At 44.3% G+C, this 20,145-nt stretch overlaps 1 protein-coding gene across 3 annotated transcripts in view; it reads right to left on the bottom strand.

Moving 5' to 3' along the window:
- The window catches only part of DCAF6 (DDB1 and CUL4 associated factor 6), a 345,809-nt gene that overhangs the window by 2,855 nt on the left and 322,809 nt on the right, over positions 1 to 20,145 (bottom strand). For all 3 annotated transcript variants that reach the window (XM_083173172.1, XM_083173173.1, XM_083173174.1), the window contains 3 exons: positions 15,358 to 15,514; positions 12,929 to 13,017; positions 10,994 to 11,099 (listed from right to left, as the gene is read on the bottom strand). In XM_083173172.1, coding sequence (XP_083029298.1) covers positions 10,994 to 11,099; positions 12,929 to 13,017; positions 15,358 to 15,514 — 352 coding nt within the window. The remainder of the gene's footprint in view (positions 1 to 10,993; positions 11,100 to 12,928; positions 13,018 to 15,357; positions 15,515 to 20,145) is intronic.

The raw sequence follows: 20,145 nt of genomic DNA, 5'->3' as shown, positions 1-20,145 counted from the left end.
AAATGCAGTTCTGGCTCAAAATTTTTCATTTTCACAAGGAATGAAGGAGACCAAGCACCCCAAAATCTGTTCCCCTAATTTCTCCCGAGTATGGCAATGCCTCACATGTGACCAAAAAATACCATTTGGGTGCATGGCAGGACTCAGAAGGGAAGGAGTGATTTTTGGATTTTGCAGCTCAGATTCTGGTGGAATGTTGGTGGGTGCTATGTCGCATTAGCAAGACCCCCCAAGCACCAATACAGTGGAACCCCCCCACAAGTGACCCCATTTTGCAAACTACACCCCTCAGGGAATTCATCTAGGGGTATAGTGTACATTTCAAACCCCCAGGGGTTTCACCAATTGTGGTACAACTGGGCAGTGAAAATGAAAAATTAAATTTTTTACACAAAAATGCAGTTCTGGCTCAAAATTTTTCATTTTCACAAGGAATGAAGGAGACAAAGCACCCCAAAATCTGTGCCCCAATTTCTCCCGAGTACGGCAATGCCTCACATGTGACCAAAAAATACCATTTGGGTGCATGGCAGGACTCAGAAGGGAAGGAGTGATTTTTGGATTTTGCAGCTCAGATTCTGGTGGAATGTTGGTGGGTGCTATGTCGCATTAGCAAGACCCCCCAAGCACCAATACAGTGGAACCCCCCCACAAGTGACCCCATTTTGCAAACTACACCCCTCAGGGAATTCATCTAGGGGTATAGTGTACATTTCAAACCCCCAGGGGTTTCACCAATTGTGGTACAACTGGGCAGTGAAAATGAAAAATTACATTTTTTACACAAAAATGCAGTTCTGGCTCAAAATTTTTCATTTTCACAAGGAATGAAGGAGACAAAGCACCCCAAAATCTGTGCCCCAATTTCTCCCGAGTACGGCAATGCCTCACATGTGACCAAAAAATACCATTTGGGTGCATGGCAGGACTCAGAAGGGAAGGAGTGATTTTTGGATTTTGCAGCTCAGATTCTGGTGGAATGTTGGTGGGTGCTATGTCGCATTAGCAAGACCCCCAAAGCACCAATACAGTGGAACCCCCCCACAAGTGACCCCATTTTGCAAACTACACCCCTCAGGGAATTCATCTAGGGGTATAGTGTACATTTCAAACCCCCAGGGGTTTCACCAATTTTGATACAACTGGGCTGTACAAATGAAAAATTACATTTTTTACACAAAAATGCAGTTCTGGCTCAAAATTTTTCATTTTCACAAGGAATGAAGGAGACAAAGCACCCCAAAATCTGTGCCCCAATTTCTCCCGAGTACGGCAATGCCTCACATGTGACCAAAAAATACCATTTGGGTGCATGGCAGGACTCAGAAGGGAAGGAGTGATTTTTGGATTTTGCAGCTCAGATTCTGGTGGAATGTTGGTGGGTGCTATGTCGCATTAGCAAGACCCCCCAAGCACCAATACAGTGGAACCCCCCCACAAGTGACCCCATTTTGCAAACTACACCCCTCAGGGAATTCATCTAGGGGTATAGTGTACATTTCAAACCCCCAGGGGTTTCACCAATTTTGATACAACTGGGCTGTGCAAATGAAAAATTACATTTTTTACACAAAAATGCAGTTCTGGCTCAAAATTTTTCATTTTCACAAGGAATGAAGGAGACCAAGCACCCCAAAATCTGTTCCCCTAATTTCTCCCGAGTATGGCAATGCCTCACATGTGACCAAAAAATACCATTTGGGTGCATGGCAGGACTCAGAAGGGAAGGAGTGATTTTTGGATTTTGCAGCTCAGATTCTGGTGGAATGTTGGTGGGTGCTATGTCGCATTAGCAAGACCCCCCAAGCACCAATACAGTGGAACCCCCCCACAAGTGACCCCATTTTGCAAACTACACCCCTCAGGGAATTCATCTAGGGGTATAGTGTACATTTCAAACCCCCAGGGGTTTCACCAATTGTGGTACAACTGGGCAGTGAAAATGAAAAATTAAATTTTTTACACAAAAATGCAGTTCTGGCTCAAAATTTTTCATTTTCACAAGGAATGAAGGAGACAAAGCACCCCAAAATCTGTGCCCCAATTTCTCCCGAGTACGGCAATGCCTCACATGTGACCAAAAAATACCATTTGGGTGCATGGCAGGACTCAGAAGGGAAGGAGTGATTTTTGGATTTTGCAGCTCAGATTCTGGTGGAATGTTGGTGGGTGCTATGTCGCATTAGCAAGACCCCCCAAGCACCAATACAGTGGAACCCCCCCACAAGTGACCCCATTTTGCAAACTACACCCCTCAGGGAATTCATCTAGGGGTATAGTGTACATTTCAAACCCCCAGGGGTTTCACCAATTGTGGTACAACTGGGCAGTGAAAATGAAAAATTACATTTTTTACACAAAAATGCAGTTCTGGCTCAAAATTTTTCATTTTCACAAGGAATGAAGGAGACAAAGCACCCCAAAATCTGTGCCCCAATTTCTCCCGAGTACGGCAATGCCTCACATGTGACCAAAAAATACCATTTGGGTGCATGGCAGGACTCAGAAGGGAAGGAGTGATTTTTGGATTTTGCAGCTCAGATTCTGGTGGAATGTTGGTGGGTGCTATGTCGCATTAGCAAGACCCCCAAAGCACCAATACAGTGGAACCCCCCCACAAGTGACCCCATTTTGCAAACTACACCCCTCAGGGAATTCATCTAGGGGTATAGTGTACATTTCAAACCCCCAGGGGTTTCACCAATTTTGATACAACTGGGCTGTGCAAATGAAAAATTACATTTTTTACACAAAAATGCAGTTCTGGCTCAATTTTTCATTTTCACAAGGAATGAAGGAGACAAAGCACCCCAAAATCTGTTCCCCAATTTCTCCCGAGTATGGCAATGCCTCACATGTGACCAAAAAATACCATTTGGGTGCATGGCAGGACTCAGAAGGGAAGGAGTGATTTTTGGATTTTGCAGCTCAGATTCTGGTGGAATGTTGGTGGGTGCTATGTCGCATTAGCAAGACCCCCCAAGCACCAATACAGTGGAACCCCCCCACAAGTGACCCCATTTTGCAAACTACACCCCTCAGGGAATTCATCTAGGGGTATAGTGTACATTTCAAACCCCCAGGGGTTTCACCAATTGTGGTACAACTGGGCAGTGAAAATGAAAAATTAAATTTTTTACACAAAAATGCAGTTCTGGCTCAAAATTTTTCATTTTCACAAGGAATGAAGGAGACAAAGCACCCCAAAATCTGTGCCCCAATTTCTCCCGAGTACGGCAATGCCTCACATGTGACCAAAAAATACCATTTGGGTGCATGGCAGGACTCAGAAGGGAAGGAGTGATTTTTGGATTTTGCAGCTCAGATTCTGGTGGAATGTTGGTGGGTGCTATGTCGCATTAGCAAGACCCCCCAAGCACCAATACAGTGGAACCCCCCCACAAGTGACCCCATTTTGCAAACTACACCCCTCAGGGAATTCATCTAGGGGTATAGTGTACATTTCAAACCCCCAGGGGTTTCACCAATTGTGGTACAACTGGGCAGTGAAAATGAAAAATTAAATTTTTTACACAAAAATGCAGTTCTGGCTCAAAATTTTTCATTTTCACAAGGAATGAAGGAGACAAAGCACCCCAAAATCTGTGCCCCAATTTCTCCCGAGTACGGCAATGCCTCACATGTGACCAAAAAATACCATTTGGGTGCATGGCAGGACTCAGAAGGGAAGGAGTGATTTTTGGATTTTGCAGCTCAGATTCTGGTGGAATGTTGGTGGGTGCTATGTCGCATTAGCAAGACCCCCAAAGCACCAATACAGTGGAACCCCCCCACAAGTGACCCCATTTTGCAAACTACACCCCTCAGGGAATTCATCTAGGGGTATAGTGTACATTTCAAACCCCCAGGGGTTTCACCAATTGTGGTACAACTGGGCAGTGAAAATGAAAAATTAAATTTTTTACACAAAAATGCAGTTCTGGCTCAAAATTTTTCATTTTCACAAGGAATGAAGGAGACAAAGCACCCCAAAATCTGTGCCCCAATTTCTCCCGAGTACGGCAATGCCTCACATGTGACCAAAAAATACCATTTGGGTGCATGGCAGGACTCAGAAGGGAAGGAGTGATTTTTGGATTTTGCAGCTCAGATTCTGGTGGAATGTTGGTGGGTGCTATGTCGCATTAGCAAGACCCCCCAAGCACCAATACAGTGGAACCCCCCCACAAGTGACCCCATTTTGCAAACTACACCCCTCAGGGAATTCATCTAGGGGTATATAGTGTACATTTCAAACCCCCAGGGGTTTCACCAATTGTGGTACAACTGGGCAGTGAAAATGAAAAATTTAATTTTTTACACAAAAATGCAGTTCTGGCTCAAAATTTTTCATTTTCACAAGGAATGAAGGAGACAAAGCACCCCAAAATCTGTGCCCCAATTTCTCCCGAGTACGGCAATGCCTCACATGTGACCAAAAAATACCATTTGGGTGCATGGCAGGACTCAGAAGGGAAGGAGTGATTTTTGGATTTTGCAGCTCAGATTCTGGTGGAATGTTGGTGGGTGCTATGTCGCATTAGCAAGACCCCCAAAGCACCAATACAGTGGAACCCCCCCACAAGTGACCCCATTTTGCAAACTACACCCCTCAGGGAATTCATCTAGGGGTATAGTGTACATTTCAAACCCCCAGGGGTTTCACCAATTGTGGTACAACTGGGCAGTGAAAATGAAAAATTAAATTTTTTACACAAAAAATGCAGTTCTGGCTCAAAATTTTTCATTTTCCCAAGGAAGGAAGGAGACAAAGCACCCCAAAATCTGTGCCCCAATTTCTCCCGAGTACGGCAATGCCTCATGTGTGACCAAAAAGTGGCAGGACTCAGAAGGGAAGGAGTGATATTTGGATTTTGCAGCACAGATTCTGGTGGAATGTTGGTGGGTGCTATGTCGCATTAGCAAGACCCCCAAAGCACCAATACAGTGGAACCCCCCCACAAGTGACCCCATTTTGCAAACTACACCCCTCAGGGAATTCATCTAGGGGTATAGTGTACATTTCAAACCCCCAGGGGTTTCACCAATTTTGATACAACTGGGCAGTGCAAATGAAAAATTACAATTTTCTACACAAAAATGCAGTTCTTGCTCAAAATTTTTCATTTTCAGAAGGTATGAAGGAGAAAAAGCACCCCAAAATCTGTGCCCCAATTTCTCCCGAGTATGGCAATGCCTCATATGTGACCAACAAATACCAGTTGGGTGCATGGCAGGACTCAGAAGGGAAGGAGTGATTTTTGGATTTTGCAGCAGATTCTGGTGGAATGAATGGTGGGTGCTATGTGGCATTAGCAAGACCCCCGAAGCACGGTGAAATGATGAACCTAATAATCCATAGATGTGTGGTATATTTTAAAACACTCCTTTATACATAGGCCGGGTTTGTCGGGGCAAGTTTCACAGTGGAAAATAGTTTCATTTCTTATTCCCTTTTTATAGCAAACTTTGCACCTTTTTTGTGTCCTGCCCTTTCTTGCAGTGGAGGGGATTTCGTTAGGAAAATGCTGCCCTGGTACAATACGGGGGCCAGTACTAGAAGTACTGGGGCCCTCTGCCTGCTGGTTCCCAAATATTAGGCCCTTTATGACTTCCTCTTGAAAGTGCATAAATGTCCCCCTCTGGCTGGTAGAACGGAATAGCACGTAAGCGTTATACAGTGCCATCTGGATGATATACACGGCCAGCTTCTTGTACCAGATTTTTTTTTTCCGCAGGGCACTGTACGGCTTCAGTACCTGATCTGAAAGATCCACTCCGCCCATGTACCTATTGTAATCTAGGATACAATTAGGTTTTGAGGTGTGGGTACTTGTACCTCGTACAGGGATGGAGGTGGTACTGTCTCCATGAATTGTTGTCAGTATAAGGACATCCCTCTTGTCCTTATATTTGACCAACAACATATTTTCGGTGCATATTCCCCTGCTTTCACCCCTTCTCATTACTTGGGCAATGTGCGTTTTTGGGAGGCCTCTTTGGTTCTTACGCACAGTACCGCAAGCTGCTGTACCTCTTGAACCAAGGGCCTTAAACAGGGGGATGCTAGTGTAAAAGTTATCCACATAGAGGTGATAACCTTTATCCAGGAAGGGGTGCACTAAATCCCAGACAATTTTTCCACTAACACCTACGAGGGAGGGGGGGCATTCTGGCGGTTCAATTATTGAATCCTTCCCTTCATATACCCTAAACCTGTGGGTGTACCCTGAGGTGCTTTCACACAGCTTATACATTTTTATGCCATACCTTGCCCTCTTACTGGGAAGGTACTGGCGGAATTTAACCCTTCCTTTAAAATGTATAAGGGACTCGTCAATACAAATAAATTTTTCAGGGATGTACATCTCTGCAAATTTGGCACTGAAATGATCAATGACCGGCCTGACTTTGAATAGCCGGTCAAAGGTGGGATCATCTCTGGGTGGGCACAGTGTATTATCGGTGTAATGTAAAAATTTAAGGATTATCTCAAAACGAGTCCGGGCCATGGCCATACGGTAAAATGGGGTGCTGTACAGAACATCTGTACTCCAATATTGCCTAATTTCTGGCTTTTTTACTATGCCCATATGTAACACCAGACCCCAAAACGTCATCATCTCTACTGCATCTACAGGGGTCCACCTAGCAAATGATGACGTGGGGTTTTGAGCAATAAACTGCTGGGCATATAAATTAGTTTGGTCCACCATTAAATTTATAAAATCATCAGAGAAAAATAATTTGAAAAAGTCAATTTCTCTGAGACCTGTGGAATCAAATTGGATTCCTGGGATGGCCAAAAACTCAGGAACCTGGGGCTCAAAATTGTCTGGTGGTGGGGTAAATACGGGATCAATCATTTGGGGGGGGGTCTCAGCTGCTCTACGGGGGCGTCTTTGAGGGGGTCCCTCATCAGCAGAGGAGGAAGAGGAGCTTAAGGCGAATCCTTCAAATTCCCCGCTTGCATCACTGGCTGTGTCAGAGTCAGAGGCAAGCATGGCATATGCCTCCTCCGCTGAATACATTCTTCTGGATGACTGGGATGACATTTGGGATGACATTTGGGATGCCATTTTTATTTTTGTGTTTCTGTAAGTGTAATGTTTCAACACGTGTATAGTGTAGGGGGGGTACAAACTTTATTTCAACACGGGGGGTATGTAGTGTGTAGTGTGTATGTAGTGCAGAAAAAAAATATACTTTATACAGGAATTTGATCCCAATAAAAAAAAAAAAAAAATTGAAGGGGTTAAAAAAATAAAAAAAAAGGTCCTGCGCCAAAAATTGAGCACAGATGTTGGTCAGTAACGTCCGTCACTGAACAGCGCTCAAAGGCAACAGGACACCCACAAAAACAACGTGGGTGTAAAAACAAAAAAAAAACAATTTAAAAAAAACTGCAGAAAAAAAATGATATCAACCTGTGCCAAAAATGCTGTTCAGTGATTGTACATCACTGATCAGCGGCCACAGGACACCCACAAAAGCAACGTGGGTGTAAAAACAATTGAAAAAAAATTTCCACAGCACTCTCCAAAAAAAAAAACAATTTAAAAAAACTGCAGAAAAAAAATGATATCAACCCTGTGCCAAAAATGCTGTTCAGTGATTGTACGTCACTGATCAGCGCTCAGCGGCCACAGGACACCCACACAAGCAACGTGGGTGTAAAAACAAAACCCTCCAAAAAAAAACGCAGATCAGTGATGCAGTGATGCAAAACTGATTAGCAGTGAGGGGCAGCAGACACACAACCTGACAGGGTATATATATAAAAAAAAAAACCTGGACCCCCAAAAAGTTGCTGATTAATTAATTTAAACTGACCAGCACAAAAGGGGGGGCAGCAGGGGGGGCAGCAGTCAGTTGCACACGCAGCACAACCTTTGGTGCAACTGACAGGTATATATATATAAAAAAAAAAACCTGGACCCCCAAAAAGTTGCTGATCAGTTAATTAATCAGCACAATCAGCACAAAAGGGGGGGCAGCAGGGGGGTGCAGCAGTCAGTTGCACAGGCAGCACAACCTTTGCTGCAACTGACAGGTATATATATAAAAAAAAAAACTCTGCACCCCCAAAAAGTTGCTGATCACCTCAGATATAGTGATCAGCACAAAAGGGGGTGCAGCAAACACAAAATATAGCACTCTCTATCACTCTCTGTAACTATCTGTCCCTATCTCTCACGATCTGTGACTCTATGACACTGCAGCAGCAGCACACACAGAAGTCACAAGATCCAGGAAGTATCCAGCTGCTGGCAGCACGCTACCAGCGGTGATCAGCGGTGATCAGGTAAGTTTCAGACAAGGATCAGGTATGTATCACGACAGATTGGCACGGTGACCGCTCTGCACGCAATTCCAGACCGAAATGGCGTCTGCAGTGCAGTCACCGTTAGTTTAAATCACGCGCCTTGGCTGTGATTGGTCCGTGGGTCCCACGGACCAATCACAGCCTTGGGGGCAGGTGGGGTGAGGTGTCGTCGTCACCGATGACCCCCTCATGCCCCCTGACGCCCGACGGTGATTGACACCTGTGTTACCGAGCGTCTGATTCGCCGGTAACACAGGAAAACGCTGTGAATGGCTGTTCACACTGAACAGCCAATCACAGCGATCGCCGACGGGGGGGCGGCATCGCAGCCCCCCCTGGGCATGCAGGGACATGTCTGCTGTCAGGGACAGCAGACATCGTCCCTCTGTCCCCGCGTCTATAGACGCGGGGACAGTTTAAAGTCATGACGTATATATACGTCATGTGTCGGGAAGTACATCCCGGCCATGACGTATATATACGTCAAATGTCGGGAAGGGGTTAAACTAGATTTTTTTTTTAGAACTACATTGCATTATGTTCAAAATGCGTTCGATGTGCTAAAGCAGTATGCATTTTGAACTAGATGCAATGCAATGTGGTTCAAAAAGTACGGGCAGTACATACTTTATGTGCGGTGCGATGTAAATTGCGTGGGAGTGCGCATTTCTTCGCACCAATATATAGCACCGTGTATACCTTAAGGTCACAGGTACCTGCAGACAGTGCCAGATTAAGCCTTCGGGGGGCCCGGGGCACTTTAGACAGGGGGCCCCCCTTGCCCTGGTCATTACTGGCCGCAAACTGCATGGGAGAATATTACACTGTCAAAACACAGAGTAAATGCAGTATAAACTTGGTCAATGGGTAACTGCAGGGGATATATATATATATATATATACACAGAGAGAGAGAGAGAGAGAGAGAGAGAGAGAGAGAGAGAGAGAGAGAGAGAGAGAGAGAGAGATAGATAGATAGATAGATAGATAGATAGATAGATAGATAGATATGTGTGGAAAGTGGCACTCCTTTGGACATCACAAAAATGACGCAATCAGCTCCAACATTTCGGATTTTACTCAGTTTTCAAGGATAGAACCATTTCTTTGAGTGCAGCACCCGGGCAGTTGTCATGTGTATCTTGGAGTGCCAGTAACCGCGTATCTATTTATTTATATATATATATATATATATATATATATGTGTACACATACATACATAATACATGAAAAGTCTGTGTTTGTCCCTCTGCACCTTACTCTGTAGGAGACCTCACAGTCCCAGTGATGCCTCTGATTAAAAACCCTCCCATGACTAGGCTGCTGCTGTTCTCCATGGGCCTGAGAAGCATGTAATGAGCTCCACCAATCAGAGCTAAGCACAAACGCTGCCCTCTGGCGAAAAGTGTCGTGGGACTTAGTCAACTCCCAGTAATGTGCAATCAGTGCGCCTTGGCTCCCGATGCTCAGCACCATTAATCGTTGTCACGTTGGCAGATAGGTGAAGCTGCCGCACTACCCCACTCCCATGCACAAAACCTTTAGCTAAAATAAAAATAAAAATAAAAAAATAATTTTTTTTTAAATACATGCCAACCACAGGGAGCCCCTAGCTAGAGGGGGACCCAGGGGTACTGACCCCTTGTGCCCCCATTATAATCCGGCCCTGCCTGCAGACAGATGCAGGTCACCCAATCTATGCAAGCAGATACTGTAGCTTTAAATTTATTTGAAATAAAACTGTAAATCTAATTTAAAAAGAAAACATTTCCATACCTCAACATTTGGAAAACCCGCCATCAATACAAATCCCCAATTTGCATATAAGGTTATCTCTGTCCTGAATATGCATTGAACACATTTTTCCTGTAGCATGTCAGCGTATCATCCACTTAATGGAAAATCTTACATTTATGTATATTTATCATGCACTACAAGCCATTGCTGATGGGCTAATTGCAGATATGATAGGTGGTTTGTATACATTCATAAGTATTTCCATTAGGCAATTGTAGAAAATAATGCTTCTCAATAATATATGGTTAATAAGATTCTATGGGCATTTAAACATAGGTTTGTTGTATTTAGCCTCACCTACTATGTAACTATGTTACTATGTAACTATTTAGTTCATGCTGTGCTTATACTGGGATACATACAGATGATGGCAGTCAGGATGCCGGCACTCAGAATACCAATGCCAGCATCCCAAAGGAGGAAATCCCAACAGGGTATACTTACCATCCCCTTGCTCTCCCGAACCCTTCCTTCCAGCAACCTTACCTTACCCTCCTCACACACAGCCTTACCGTAACCACCCTTGCTAAGTGCCTAAACCTAACCTCCACACCCTACAACCAAACCCTAACCTTCTCATCTCTGCAACCAAACTCCAAATTCCCCCACTAGTGCCTAAACATAAAGCAACATAAAGCTCCCTTCCCGGTCCTGACACTAACACTCTCCACATACTCACTGATTGGATGCAAACTGTTGGTATTCCGGCGTCAGCATCCTGAATCTTTTGTAGTTTCAGAACTGGTCTTCTGAAGGCTTTCAGGGTGCCAGCGTCCGTATATTGAATGCTGGCATCGTGACAGCCTGGATTCTGACTGCATCTCCTTATACTGTATATACTTTCTATTCTAAATCACATTATATAGCTTACCTGTCCTTATATGGTTTAATGAAGCCAGCATCCGTAGCATAAAAGATGCTGGGACTGTAATGGTATTTCGAGTCTCCTCCAACATAAGTTCATTGCGTGATATAACCTGAATGTCCATAAGTAAATATAAAAAAAAAACATAATAAATGACATTGGAATAAATAAGCAAACATAATCAACCTGGAATACTTTTTTGACTACACCAAATACAATTTTAGCTGACTTAGATAAGTGAATAGTAATTTACAGCATGCCTCCATTGGACCCATTCTGAAGTTTTTGGCTGGTTGGGCCCGGTGCTGGTTCTCAAAATAGGGGGACCCCTAGTCATTTTGTCCCCAGGGATGGTCGCATGCAGGAGAGCTCCGGTCTTCCACTCGGAGAAAGAGGAGCTCAGCATGGATGACAAGGGAGCATGGAGGCGGAGAGTGCGGAGGAGTGCCGTGTTCCCCCAGCGCTAGACGTGGCGTCCTACCTGAGATGGGGAGGATGGAGCGGGAGACAGGCAACATCACAGCCGCGGCCCCCAGGACGACTCTCTGATGCAGTGGTACAAGTAGCCTGAGGATCCCTTGCCGGTCCCTGGGAACATCCTGGCCAGCAGGACCCCCGACCACTCCACCCTTGGGCAGATGCCAATGCAGAGAGGAGGATCCTGGCCTACAGAGGTGGACCATGCTGGCCTGCACTGCAGTGGAGACTCCCAGCATGCAGGCCCCTTTGTGAAGCGCATCAGACCCCACAGGATGTCCCATCGCTGGGTGAACTCAGCTTCCCAGGAGGACCCTTATGGAGGAAGTATGGCTCCAGGACACGGGCCAAAGAGGGTCTAACTTCGGCCCTCACTGACTCACCCTCTACTCACCACCGCAGCCCCACCCACGCTGGCTCTGTCTCTCCCTCCAGTCGCAGCTCCAGCCAGAGCCCCTGGCATGCTGCTCCCACAGCAGGACAGCCTCTGGATCCATCCAAGCTAATTGCTGTGACGTGCTGAAGGGGAGATGGCCTGTTGAGCCCCTCCACTACTGCCCTGCGTGTAGCAATGTCAAGATGGCGCCGCTGATGGCTGCCTAGGACCTGTGCCACTAACCAAATATGTACCTTGTGTCACCCCTGTCGTGTTCTATATCTGTACTGTTTTACTTGCTACCTATCTGGCTGGTGTAATCACCAAGTGGCGCCTCTGAATGGCTGCCTGGGTGCTGTGCAGCTCAGTAAATATATGTTCCCCATGTCCGTGTCCCTCATCAGGATACGTCTAGTGTATATCTGTACATGTGATACTCTATATATCTGTACTGTCACTGTTTTACTTGTTCCCAACCTGACTGTTACACAGCAATCCAAATCTAATTCCTAGTATACGCAAGTATACCTGGCCAATAAAGCTGATTCTGAAACTTCCTTTGGTTGAGTAGTACAGTAGACTAATAACTACGTCATGCAAGTTGCTTGTTCTAGAAATACTTTTTCTAATTGGTGTACACACACTTCTTCGCTGCCAGTGTATTTCTACAGTCAATGATAGTCTAGACCAGGCATTCCCAACCACGGTCCTCAAGGCACACCAACAGTGCAGGTTTTGTAGATATCCAGGCTTGAGCACAGGTGACTTAATTAGTATCTGAGGGATTCTGATTAAACCATCTGTGCTGAAGCCTGGATATCACTAAAACCTGCACTGTTGGTGTGCCTTGAGGACTGTGGTTGGGAATGCCTGATCTACACTAATAAGAATCCCCGCGGGCCAGGCACATAAAATCATTCATGACACTGCTGGGAGTAGAATGAAAATATTAGGAATCATTTATTTTTGTTTTACAAAAGTCCAGCAAATGTTGTCCATTTTAAAGACATCAATATGATTTTAAGTAAAGACAGATTAAGATTAAATTGCACTGAAGAACAACTGTATAAACTGCACTCTTGTCTTACCTCTTCAGCAAGGGCCCAGTTAAAAGATTTGTCTTGTTCGAGTGGTGACCAAATCTTGATATTGTAGTCTATACCAGATGATGCTAAAACTGAAAACAAATTTATAATTTACAGTCAATGTTTGCACCATAATGTAACATACACAAAACGCCATAATAATAATAATAATAATACTAAGGAAGTATCCAATTCATTACAATTTTCTGGGGCACAAAAAACGGGTGTGTGTACTTTTTTTTTCATTTGCTGCCTATCGATTTAATCCCCAATTTTTCTTTCCAAAACACATAGGCTCCACCAAAACTCATCGACCTATATACAGTGTTTACGCAACTCGACGCTGGTCCCTGACGTGACGCACGATGTTCCCTCCCTGCCATAACCCTGCCCATCTCGTTGAAGTGGAGTCTCAGTCACATGAAGCGCCAATTTGCCAGCGGGGGAAATCTGGCAAGCCCCGGTGCTTTCAGAGGCGCGCTATCTGTACCTTACAGCAAGTTGCTCTATAATTTCAATTGAAGAACAAGGTGTTCATTGATCTTTGTCCCATTTCAATAAATAAACTTGTAGTATAAGGCATTTAATAAATATATTATTATTTTTAAAAAGCACTTGCGTCTCAAATAAGATCCCATCCCAATATATGCAGTGTGCAAGTGCACCATACCAATCCCATGAATTATCTCTTTGCAGGTGATATTCTCCTTTCCCTGACTTAACCAGTAATCTCCCTCCATGGCTTGGAAGGATTATAATCGTTAAGATGAATATTACTCCAAAATGGCTCGATCTTTTTCAGACCCTTCTCTAAGCTATTCCTGCTTTCTTCGTTAACCCTTTGATTGCAGCGTTGCTCACATTTGTTATGTAAATTCAAATAAAAATGTGTAAAAAAAAAAAGGATTATATTTCCTACATAAAGTAAGCATTCATTATGATGAATAAAAATGCTTGCCAATTTTCACAACTATTTTTACAAATTCACTTGGCACACAAAGGGTTTATAAAAAGAAGAAAGCAGGAACAGCATAGGGACGTGTCTGAAAAAGATCAGAAAGTCATTCCCTACTGACTTTTCAGACCAGGGTCAATGGTAATATCTATCTGTGATCCCAGATACCTAACCCTTTTTGACTGTCTTCATGATTTGTCCTTTTACTCTTGGGACTTTCTAACCTTTGCATCTATTATATTGCTACCCAATGGTCCAATTATCCGGCTGGGTTCGTGGCACTGCTGGCATCACTGTTTCTAATCTGGCTCCTTTGTTGCACGAAGTTCTTCTCAATTTGCATTATGCTCATACATGTACTCTGCTGTTTCCTTGGACTGATAGGGACACAGGATCTATCCTTTGGTTTAATGCCTCATACCCTGAGCTGTTGAAGATATCAGAAAAACAAATTGTGCTGCACTAACTTAATAATTAACATGATAGTAAAGACCAACATATACATAGTTAAGTCTTCTTAGGGCTGTTTCACACACACCGGCAGCCGCCGAGCGGTGAAACCTCGCACGGCCAACAAGCTGTGGTGCACAGAAGTTTACATTGGTGGGGATGGCCACAGCCCAGTAGCCGTCCCTTCCAGTGGTGATATCCGGCTGCAACCGGGTGGCCGGGCCGTGACCATCCCATGTGAATGGACACCATGCTGTCTACAGTTAACTACTGTGTACGGCACGGCTTTTGGCCGATGTCAGCCGGTGTGTGTGAAAGGGGCCTTATGGTACAGCTTATGGTTGGTGGTGCTCCCAAAATTAAGTTAAAGTAACTTTTGCTGCCACTGGGTGAAATGATTAGGTGCCATGGCCTGGTCTACCACTGCTATGCAGATGATACACAACTGTAATTGTACTTTGCTCCAGACACTGAGAACCCAATAACAACCCTAAATGGCAGTCTAGCTGAGCTTCAAGAGTTGATGAGTGCCAGCTGACTGAGATTCTTATAAAAACAGAGGTCCTTATGATAGGGCCTCAACATCGAAGCACAAGACTGCAGCATAGCCACCCAACTGGACAGACTTGAGGATATAGTATTGCATAACTCTCATCATGGGCAGAACTTTGGCGTTGTGCTGGATGGTGGCTTGATGGAGGGAACATCCTGGGTTTTTGGGGACGTTCCCGTGGGGGGGGGGGAGGGGGAGGTTATAGACGTCTATTCAGCGATGAAGAGGGCCGAAAAACAGAGGTGTGGCGAAAGACAGATGTCGGGAGGTATTGTCTGTAAAAAGTGATATGTATTTTATCTTATATTATTACTATTTATTTATATCTGATATTGCTACTTCTTTGCATCTTGAATAGTTGAATAATGCAGATTTTTATTAGCACATGGGGGTCACTAAATTTTGCAGGCTGAAACTATAGCAATCAGTCAGATATTTGCTTTTTTATTATGCTGGTGATTTGAAAGAACTTACTTGGGTCATATGGATGTGGTTGAAGGCAGTTTACAACATGATTGTCTGCTTCTAAGAGCATTAGATGCTCAGTTGTGTACCGATCCCAGATGAAGATGTGACCACAATCAGAACCACTCATGACAAAGTTCTTACCCCAGAAGCCAGCCTCTTTGATCTAGAATAATAAGAAACAAAATCAAACTGTATGTACTGTTTTACCTCAATAGGTAAAACACTTCCCAAACCAAACGGTGAAATCATTGTTGAAAAACTTGCATAACTCTTATTGTATGATACCTGCTAGCTCTTATAGAGAGCTATTCTTTAATGTCCACCATAGAATGTCCTACGGGTGAAGTTGAGTCCTTCTTTGGCGCACATACCTGTTCACCAATCTCAGCAGGTGCACTCCTATTCAGGTCAGTCTCTCCCTCCACACCCCCTCGCCTTCTCTCTCTCTATTCCTCCTGCTGTGCTCTCCTTCTCCTCGCTCTTGCCTTCTCTCTCTCTCTCTCCTGCGCTCTCACCTTCTCTCTCTCTCCTCCTCCTGCGCTCTCACCTTCTCTCTCCTCCTCCTCCTGCGCTCTCACCTTCTCTCTCTCCTTCTCCTCCTCCTCCTCCTCCTGCACACTCTCTCTCTCCCCTGCTCATGGTTGGAAAATAATAATGCAGCTGTGTTTGGATGCAGAAGGGTAGTATATAGCAGAGAAAGGGGAGTATACATAAACAAACTACTACTACTATATAGCACGTGTATTAGCACTACTACTATATAGCCTTGTATTAAAACTACATTTAGTAATAACTTAATGTAATTAAAGAGGATAAATCACATTTATTTTGTGCGGCCAACATGATGCTATGAACTCTTTACCTAACAACTCTAAGGCCCACTAGTGTACCATGGCACATTGGTTGAAAACGCTGTCCTAAGTAATTGGCCAGCCCTGCAGCACTTGCTGTGATGGAGAAGAAATCCCCCTTGTCAGTGAAAAGCAGTGAGACGGGCTACTACAGAAGGACAGTCCTGATCCAATCTCACTCCTTACAAGAAAAAGTAGGTGGCTGCTGCAGGGATTGCCCTAAAATAGGAGATGCCAGCCTTAAGATAAACAGGGACTGCGACACCCAGGACGTGTTCCAGTCATTGGAGGTCCAGAGGGACCTTCGCGCGAGGCGCAGCCACATGCCTGAAATTTTGAGGTGTGACCTTGCGGTGAGGGGGTGTGGAGGGAGAGACTGTCCCGAATAGGAGTCCTCAATTGATGGGATGCGCACAGTGTCATCATAGGGGGATTCCCAGTTGGGGTCCAGGTGGTCTTTTAGGGACCCTTTACAATCTCGTAGGTCTCTTCTCCTACGGTCACCCTTAATGATAGTCAATCACTGAGGGAGACCGTAGGGGTCCTTAAAAGACCACCTGAACCCCAATTGGAAATCCCCCTACGGTGACACTGTAGTTAAAATTTCTCATCAACTGGGGACCCCCTGTAGGTGTACCAAACACCAATTATGCCCACAAAATCCATACCCCCTGCACCTATAGATTTGTTTCGCAAACCCACCCCCATCCAAACAATTATCAGTTTGAATCAGAATTATTTTTTAAATCCTAATTTCATTTCTTGATTGTACTTCTATGTACACATATTTTTTTCACAATTTATTGAGTAAATTGTACACTTTAACGTGACAAATCTTCATCTCAGTCTTATTCTTCAACTTCTTACACTCATAACATTCAAACAAATACATGCAGCGCTGTATGAACCATAAGAGTCTGGGAGCATTGGCCAGGACAAAGATTTCTCAGTGCAACTGGCCGGGGAGCGCAGTGACAGACTGGAGGACTGGAAAGACGGATATGGAAAAAAAAGAAAAAACAGTACATTAGGTACAGACTTAAATAAATGGTAAATTCTTTTTTTATGTGTTTGTGTGTGTTGTACTGTTTCTGTGTGTGTGTTGTAGTGTATGTGGTTGTGTTGTACTGTATGTATCTGTCCAATGTGTAAGTGTGTGAGGTGTGCTATGTATATACAGTATATACAGTATGTGTATGTATGTGTGTGTTGTGTCTTTGTGTAATGTTTAAGTGTGTGTTGTACTGTTTTTTGGGTGTGTGAGGTGAATGTGGGTGTGTGTTGTGCTGTTAGAGGTATGTTATGTGTGTGTTGTGTGTATCTGCCCAATGTGTAAGTGCGTAAGGTGTGCTACGTATAAATATGTATGTGTGTGTGTGTGTGTAGTGTGCTGTGTGTATCTGTGCAATGTTTCAGTGTGTGTGTTCTGTGTATTGTACTGTTTTTGGGTGTGTGTTGTAGTGAATGTGGGTGTGTGTTGTACTGTGAGTGGTGTGTTACTTGTGTGTTGTGTGTATCTGCCAAATGTGTAATTTTGTGAGGTGCACTATGTATATATGTGTGTGGAGTGTGCTGTGCATATCCTGGCAATGTTTGAGTGTGTGTGTTCTGTGTGTTTCTGTATCTGCACAATGTTTAAGTGTGTGTGTTCTGCGTGTTTGTTTTACTGTTTTGGGGTGTGTGTTGTAGTGTATATGGTTTTGTGTTGTACTGCATTTGGTGTGTTATGTCTGTGCTTTGTTGAGTCTATCTGTCCAATGTGTAAGTGTGTGAGGTGTGCTACGTATATATGTGTGTGTGTTGTGTGCTATGTGTGCGTATGTGGTGTATTGTGTGTGTGTGTGTGTGTGTGTGTGTGTGTGCGCGCATGTACAATGTGTACCTGAGTGTGTGTTGTGTGGTCTATGTATATCCTCAATTATTCCTAATTGTTTAAAGCCTTCACCATAATGTTAGAATGTGTCATTCATACTCAATGACAGCAATGAAAACAGGTGTGGATCGTTAACGGTTTTCCGGGATCGTCAATCTTTTTCCCAGATCATCAATGAAGCCAAATTAAAACTTTTTTAAAATTTCTAAGTGAAATTTCCCAAAAACGGCTTTGAGGTGCACACCACCGGGTCCAGAGGTATCTTGTTGCTGAATCTGGTGGCTCCGAGTGCCATGGTGTGTCTGCAATAAGACAGACACGCACACACACACACACACACACTCTTCAACTTATTATATAGATACACAGCAAAAGCAATCAAGTGCACTCATCACCCGTGCTGTCCCCTGGCTTGGTACTGATGACATCAACGGTGCTCCGGTGCCAGTTCAGGATCACCAGGGGGCGTGTGCCACTCACCGTGATTAAAGGAACAGTGTACCTCTGTGACATCATGATAAAACAGACAGTTATGTAGAGAAAATGTATGGCGACACAGACACCGCATACCCGCTGTCACCTAACACAAGTGCACAACATAGTCATGAAAAAGAGAGAGGGATGTAGGGACCCAGCCGGCTGTCCTGTGTGTACGTACAACTGAGTAGTTAAACCAAATGTGGATGTGTAGACTCACCCGGAGCTGGCCTCCGATAATGGAGTCTGGCACGTATGGTACTGTTAAGGAAGCAACTGAGTAACCAGACCACTGGTCATGTCAGGGTGTACGAAGTATAGCAGGGTACTAAATGGGGGAGCATCATAAATCTGACGATGTGTGAGCATATAAGCTTCCTAATATCAAAGCGTGATGTAACACAATGTGAGCCAACTGAGTCTGTGTCCGTCCGTGAGTGACAATGCCAAGTGGTGAAGGTGCTGAAACAAAACCCCACAATAGCTGCTCTGAGTAATGGTGAGCCGATATGGCAATGTCAGGGGGGCAACCACGGCAAACTTAGTCAGAGAAAGGAGTGCTGTACATAGCAACAATATCATCACATAAGTCAGTATTACTGCATGAAACAGCCCGACAATAGTCCAGAAGAATCAACATACTCAAAGTCAGAAACAGGCATGTTTAAAGACCCACATTCAATGGCAAATGTAAGTTTATAGAAAGCAAGCCATGGGAAGTATCTCATTTAGTCTGTGTGGTTGCAGTGTGTCTAATTTGTGAATCCACTTGGCCTCAAGTCGGAGAAGAGCACGTCCTCTGTCACCTCCACGTAAGTTGGGCGGAATACAGTCAATCATTTTATATTTCATGCTGGGTAAGCTGTGGTTGAAGGTTTTCCAGTGTCTGGCCACCAGTTGATCAGAGCCTTTGCTGCCAGATGCAGCAAGGATACTTGATTTGTATAGGGCTATCCGCTCCTTAAACTTTCTGATGATTTTCCCTATATACAGGGAACCACAGGGGACTGGATGTAGTACACCACATATTGGCTGCTGCAAGTGAGTGGATGTCGAATCGGGATCCGAATGCAAAAAGTAGTCTCCGGTCTTCAGGCCATTGCAAGTAACACATTTGAATCTTTTAAAGGAAGGAAGTCAGTAGAGTGTCTTTCAGGCCAGATATGTTATTGTGCAGGACATACTCCTTAATGTTCTTACTCCGTTTGTATGTTGGCATGATGGAACTATTCTTCAGAAGCTCTCAGATTGGGATCAGAAGTGATGAGTGGCCACATATTCCTTGCTGCTTTCACTAGTTCACTACTGGCTGTAGATACATTGTGTCCAAAGGATCCTATCGGTTTGTGTGGTGGGATTCTTCGGTCTGAGTAATCCTTCCCTATTCATCTGTAGGACCTTTGATTGGTATTCTGTAGTAATTTGACCAGGGAGCCCCTTGCTGCGAATTTCTTGGACATGTCAGAGATTTTTATTTCAGCTGCTTACTTTTCAGAACATATCCTTCTTGCTCTTAGGAACTGGGAATATGGGAGACCCCATTTAGAGGCTGGCGGGTGGAAACTGCTGCCAAGTAATGCAGTGTTTCTGTCG

Source organism: Crinia signifera, chromosome 2 (assembly GCF_055691185.1).
Source record: "Crinia signifera chromosome 2, ASM5569118v1, whole genome shotgun sequence".
NCBI lineage: Eukaryota > Metazoa > Chordata > Amphibia > Anura > Myobatrachidae > Crinia > Crinia signifera.
Note: the sequence above shows the minus strand (reverse complement) of the source record. Positions and strands in the feature narration are given on the sequence as shown.